This window comes from Empidonax traillii, unplaced genomic scaffold, assembly GCF_003031625.1.
Source record: "Empidonax traillii isolate 1590-97213 ecotype Southwest subspecies unplaced genomic scaffold, ASM303162v1 scaffold1513:size130047, whole genome shotgun sequence".
Classification (NCBI taxonomy): Eukaryota; Metazoa; Chordata; class Aves; order Passeriformes; family Tyrannidae; genus Empidonax; species Empidonax traillii.
In genome coordinates this window covers 123,674-129,673 of record NW_020956706.1, presented here as the reverse complement: position 1 = coordinate 129,673, position 6,000 = coordinate 123,674, and the positions used below count along the sequence as shown (strand labels likewise).

At 39.8% G+C, this 6,000-nt stretch overlaps 1 protein-coding gene across 1 annotated transcript in view; it reads right to left on the bottom strand.

Annotated features, from left to right (window-relative positions):
* Positions 1-290: 290 nt before the first annotated feature.
* LOC114070314 (sec1 family domain-containing protein 2-like) overlaps positions 291-6,000 on the bottom strand; it is a 95,493-nt gene continuing 89,783 nt past the window's right edge. The window contains exons 2-3 of the mRNA XM_027907653.1: positions 4,100-4,245; positions 291-521 (exon numbers count right to left, since the gene is read on the bottom strand). Coding sequence (XP_027763454.1) covers positions 306-521; positions 4,100-4,245 — 362 coding nt within the window. The 3' untranslated portion in view covers positions 291-305. The remainder of the gene's footprint in view (positions 522-4,099; positions 4,246-6,000) is intronic.

Sequence of the window (6,000 nt, the reverse complement as noted above, 5' to 3'; positions counted from 1 at the left end):
ACTATATCAAGTTATAGAAAAGGCATTAAATTATGAAGCTTCTCCTGCATCCACTGTGAGACCAGACTGTTCATCCTTACTTCTCTTCTACCTCAAGACTGCTTGGTATCCTTAAAATCCTCTGATGAGTGCCTTGTGGAATGTCTTTTGGAAATCCAGGTAGGTTAAATGAACCGGCATTCCTCTTGTTTTGTTCAGCAGGCACTACCTATCTGCACTGTACCTGCAAAGTGGTGTCTCAAGCCCTCAGTCTCTCAGCAAGGATTTAACTCTCCTAACTTCCCCTTAAGTTCTGCTGGACAATATCAACTCAAATACATAAAATCAGCTACTGCCATAGGATGCTCTGAAAATCTTGTAAGATCAGCTTGGGAAGGCTGGCTTACCTTCATGAACATGCTGAATCCAGTTTTAAGGAGATCAGTGAGGCCTGATGACATATGCTCAATATCAACAGGATCAAGTCGATCAGGATTACAGATCTCTTCCACGACCTGTTTCAGCAGTGGTTTGTAAGAAGCCTGCACAAAAAGAACAAGGTCTTGTGAATAAACCTGTTTAGACTTGGTGCAACTGCTCAGTATTTTATTTCCATTAAAGGTTATGAAAATCATCATCCTATAAAGGAAACCACTCAGAGAGTTTGTGACCTTGACTGCAAACAGTGTGCACCAGCAAAACATAAAACTGAAAGGACTGGAAGACAGTCACACATTTACTCTGTCCTATGTGTATTAAATCAGTAAAGAGAGGCAAGGAAGGAAGGGGGACTTCTAGTTTATCTGGAATCTTTTTGGAAGTAGTGCAGAAACAGATAACAACAGGGATTAGACTCTGTTGCCCATTATGCACCCAGATCTCATTCCCTTTATAATGATTTTATAAACACTTAAACAGGGATTTTTAGGAGGGATGGCTTACTGACCACTCCTGCCTTCCCACGGATGTCATGTCCCCACTGAAGTCTGGATATCAGCAGGGCTGGGAAGAGACCAACCTGCCTGTTTGCCCCTCATGGAAGAGCAGAGCTAAGGAGTCCCTGTTAGTCCTTTAGCTTCTATGGCCATGGCATTCCACGTAATACTTCCGCCTGTGGAAAACTTGGAGAAAAACAGGACAAACAACCCTCCCACTGCCATGCATTGTCAGAGCTTCGGAGAAGTTAGGGACCAGGAAAAGTGGAAAATGTAACAGTACAAATGGTCAGCATGCTGGAAGATCTACTCCCAAAGGATCAACCTTGCATCCTCTTTAGGGTCCATAAACCCACGCTGAATATAAATTAGTAGCCTAGTAATTTCCACATTTGTGCACTAATGTTTAAACCTCTCTGCCATCCTGAGAAAGTTTTTAAGATAAAATTTTCACAGTCTTTTGGAAAAACACTCTTAATGAAAATTCGAGCTCACTTGGTTTACACTTGGAGCTTTGTTTTGCTGCTTTTAACTTCGCCCAAACTGCAACAGAACCACAACCACTTCAGTAAGTGCAACTGTCTTAGAAAATTAGCAGCTTTCAAATTAGCACATTTGTTTTCCTTTGGGACTAGCCCAGGTATATATCATCTCCTAGATTTCTTAGGGGAATCATTAATTTTGTAAAGATGATATCTACAAGAGACATCTTGCAAAATAAAAGTAAAAATGAGATGGAAAACAAAAAGCAAGCCACTTGGCTTGAAACTAAAATTTTCTGGAGTCATTAAAGAAATGTTTTTCATCCAACACTTTACAGTGAGAAACAAAACTTACAGTTTTTTAATACAATCCTGTCAACAAAGATTTATACAACTCATTTAGTTCTTCTCACAACATGTGCATAATTTTTAGTTGAGCCAACAAAGCAAATTACAGCACACATGAGCTGCAGGATCTTTTAGAACATGTTAAGATTTCTGTCAAATCTAGTCACGCAATAAACAACTGTTTGAAAATACACATGCAGTCATGAAATTCAATGTATAAAAATCTGTTTAGTATCTTCATAGATGAGGAACAGAAAAACATCAGGAATGAAATATTTTAGGAGCAGAGATCAAATCACAGTTTAACAGAGAGGCTTACTGAACAAAATTAAAGGAAAAATAGCATCTGACTTCAGACAAAACTATGTACTCAAAAGATGTTAAAAATGTGCTGTGACTTTGCATGTCTGAATTTTCAGCACCAAAACTCAGTGCCCTTCAAAACAATCCAGTCAGGCTACGCAGATACTAAAATGCAGATAGTATGATCACTTACTTTTTTTAACTGTGATAGTTTCAAATATTATTAAAATATTTTATGATTTGAAATTAATCTATTAAATTTTTAAGGTGTTTTTATTTCTGTAAAACCTCCAATAGCTGCATTAATTTCTATCTCAGAATGAAATTTTTATCAACTTTAGATTTTGGTGGGCACAAATTGGGTTTAAAATATCTGTTAGAAACCTCAATGGCTACATCTCAGACAAGATTATAAAAAAGAAGAGAGAGAAAGAGAGAGAAAGAAAAAGAATGAGAAAAGGAGAGCCAAGGATGGAAGGAGGAATGGATACAGAGGAAGAGAAGGAGGAAGGGAGAAATATACTTAGATCAAGATGAAAGTAGTTTCAATAACAGGCAAAAAAAATACTCTCTTCTTGCATGGTTACTACATGAACTGCCTTGATAACCTGATGAAAATATTTGTCATTTTATATAAGACATACAAACTTCAGTGCTTTATAAAAAGTCCTTCTAAGTTCCCACTTATTTACCTTTTCTTGATTCTTAAGAAGAAATGGAGCCTTCTCAGCTTCTAACAGATGTTAGTGAAAAAGTATGTATAGGCTAAACCCATTCCCATAGCACTAGGCAGAGCTGGGAATGTGTAAGGTCATAGGATGGGCACTACTTCTTCAGAGGAGCTAAAGTGATCGCACATAGCCCATGCATTTAACACCTGCCAGTCAACAGAGAGGCCCATTGGTAGGGAGATGTATGTATGATGGACAATCGTGTACTGCCTGCTTATTTCTACTGTTATAAACCTCCTGGACTTCCCTCAGCAGAAGGTTCACCCTATTCAAGCAATTAAATTGAATAATTGAAATATTTAAATTCAATTAAATTGAATAAGCAAATAAATTGATCACATGGCCAGATTAAGGGGTTGCACTGTGTGAATATATCCTTGCTGTGTTCCAGCTCTTGTCTCTAAGCAGACAACCTCTGCTTAGAGGATTATGTGCAAAGAACATACTGATGCTAACTACACTTTCAGGAAACCTTTCTTATCATCTCACTGCCCCCACACTGAACTGTATTAAATGTTTAACAGTTTTCCCCATTTTGGACACCAGATTGGTTCTGACTGCTAGGAGACTTCAGGAACAGGTTTTCCCCTCCTTAGATTTCCAGCAACATTTTGCAACAGTCATGATTACTGTTCTTAGAAAGCAATGCTTAATTTGAACTACATCCCTTTGCTGGCCCACAGCACTGTTATGAGTTTGGAGGAATTTTTTTCTGGCTCGAGGCTAGAATCAAGTTTTATGGTCTCTCTCTAAATCACCGCTTTCCGTTGTAAAACTCTATTTTTAACTGAAATAGGTAAAACACTCTGGGGGAGACAGAGAGAAAGAAAAACATGGTCTATTAGTCCTGATGACCTAAAGTAATATCACAGTTCATGTGTTCCTATTTTAGAAACAGAAGCTCCATTTGTCACCTATTTACAAATGGGTCTGCCTCTCACACTCATAGGGATGAAATATAAAATACATGGGAATATAGTCGCTATATGGATGTGGAAATCCTGCTTTGCTATGCCCTGATAGGTCTTAGTCAAGAACCACCAAGACCTAGCCCTGCCTTTCACAGGCATGTTTTGTCTTACCACAGTGCTGCAGAGCAAAGCCCAGATTTCTTCCTCAGATAATTAACTGTAGACATTGAAATGGGCAAGCCCAAGTTTGGGCAAAGGACTTGAGGAAATTCTTGATAATTAGGTCAATTATAAATTTCTTTTACATGGGCAGAATGCATATAGTATTAGCACATCAACAAAACCACTGCTGTAATATTGACAGTATGCTAGCGAAATAACATACACAGCGAAAAGAAAGATCCACTTGCCTGGTGGGTGTTGCTGCCTGGATTATGTATGGAATTAAACTGTTTCATGTGCATTCGAACTCTTGTAATATCCCTGAGGGACTGAAAGATACTGTCCAGTGCATCTGTGGCTTTCTGAGATGTCAGGTTCAGCGATGAGTCACAGCCTAAAGAAATAAACAAATACGCAGCTCAGTGAGTGAAAACCTTTCACATGTTCCGATAATGAGTAAGAAATGGATAATTGGGAGGAAATTTTTAATTAGTTTCATCATGTTATATTCCAGAAACTCAAGGGCTTGTTAGATAGCATGTCCTCAGCGTGGCACAAGCTAAGCAAGAAAGCAAAAATCCTAGACAGCATGCAAAGTGAACAGCACCTCTTTAACATTTGTAACCTCAATCACACAGCATTTTCGGCAGCACAGGGCATGTTTCGCTCTCCAAAGCAAACAAAAGGTCCTGTGATAGCAGGCCCCAGAGTCCCACTCCCTGTGGAAAGAAGCCGGATGGTTTGCAGATCGCCTTGGGCAAAACAGCCACGAAGAGGGGAACTGCTCCTCAGGCATCATACCTGGGCCCTTGCTGGCATTCTGCTGACTCCAAATACATTTCCTACATTTGCGACAGGAGAAATTAGAAGAGTTTGTGCTGAATACAGCAGAAATGACAGCCACACATTGGGAAAGATTACCATGAAAAAGTCCTTATCCCTCAAAGTGGCACAGTTACTACTTTTGATATATTTTTTCAAAGCACTTCTGCTAAGGTGTAATGGTTATCGCCTGGTGAGGCCAAACTCCTATTACAGGATGATGTAAAAGGTCCCTCCAGGTGGCCAGGCAGTGCCTTCGTGAAGAGAAAGTATTAGTCTTGACTCCATTCCCCTCACCACAGGACCTATACTGCACAAAAGCACTGAAAAAACGCTTTCTCAGCTGACCTGCTGATAAGAATTAGTCAAGTGAGAGATAAGTGGGTCACCTGCTATTTTTATTGCCTTGTCATCACAGCACTACTCCCTTTGACATCTCTGCTTGCCTCTTTCCCACTTGACTCCTTGTCCCTGTGGCAGCACATCCATCACAAAATAACCCTTCTTGCCTCATGTGCACACCAACACACTCACTCCTGCCTACTGCTACTGCCTTCTCCGGGGATGTTGCTGTAGTGGCTTGTGTGTCCATCCTCCAGTTCTGCAACTGATCCTGCACTAGAAAACCTCTATTTCTACGCAGAATCCTGCTGAGAGGACAAACCCTGCAGGTCAGCACCTGCTGGCTTGCATTGTGCTGTGCCTGTGGAGCCTGACACTGAGAACAGGCATCAAAACTCTCAAGGAGGCCCCTGGATTTTTGGGTAGGAGGACCCTGAACAAAATTTCCTCTACAAATATAGGACAGACTCCTTACATGCTAAACTAAAAATAAAAAAGGTAATACTTTCAAAATGTACAGGTAATTTTTAACAGCTAACCTGGATTACTCTTTTACATCTGTGCATTCTGCACAGTAGAATATATATATTTTATATATATACATATATATGCATACACATGCGCATTTATAGAGGTCTGAAACCATTCCTACTAGATGGTGATTAGACACTGATGTTTCACTTGTCTGAACATTTTTTGTTGAGAAGCTCCAAGCTGGATCCCCAGCTGGTGCAATAGAACAGATAAAATGACTGCTGCAGGGCTACATCAAACCAAGCTGCTGAGGATTTGTGCCATTATAACCCACAAAGCAGTGAAGTGAGCACGAGCTGGACCTCAATCACTTCCATGTTATAATTCTAAGGCAGACGCTCATCTATTTTTGGACAGGCACTTGAAATTAATAATTTTTTTAATGAGTGCGAAATAATTACAGGAAAATTTTTGTTGTAATGCATGTACAAGATCTGCATGCTCGGATACT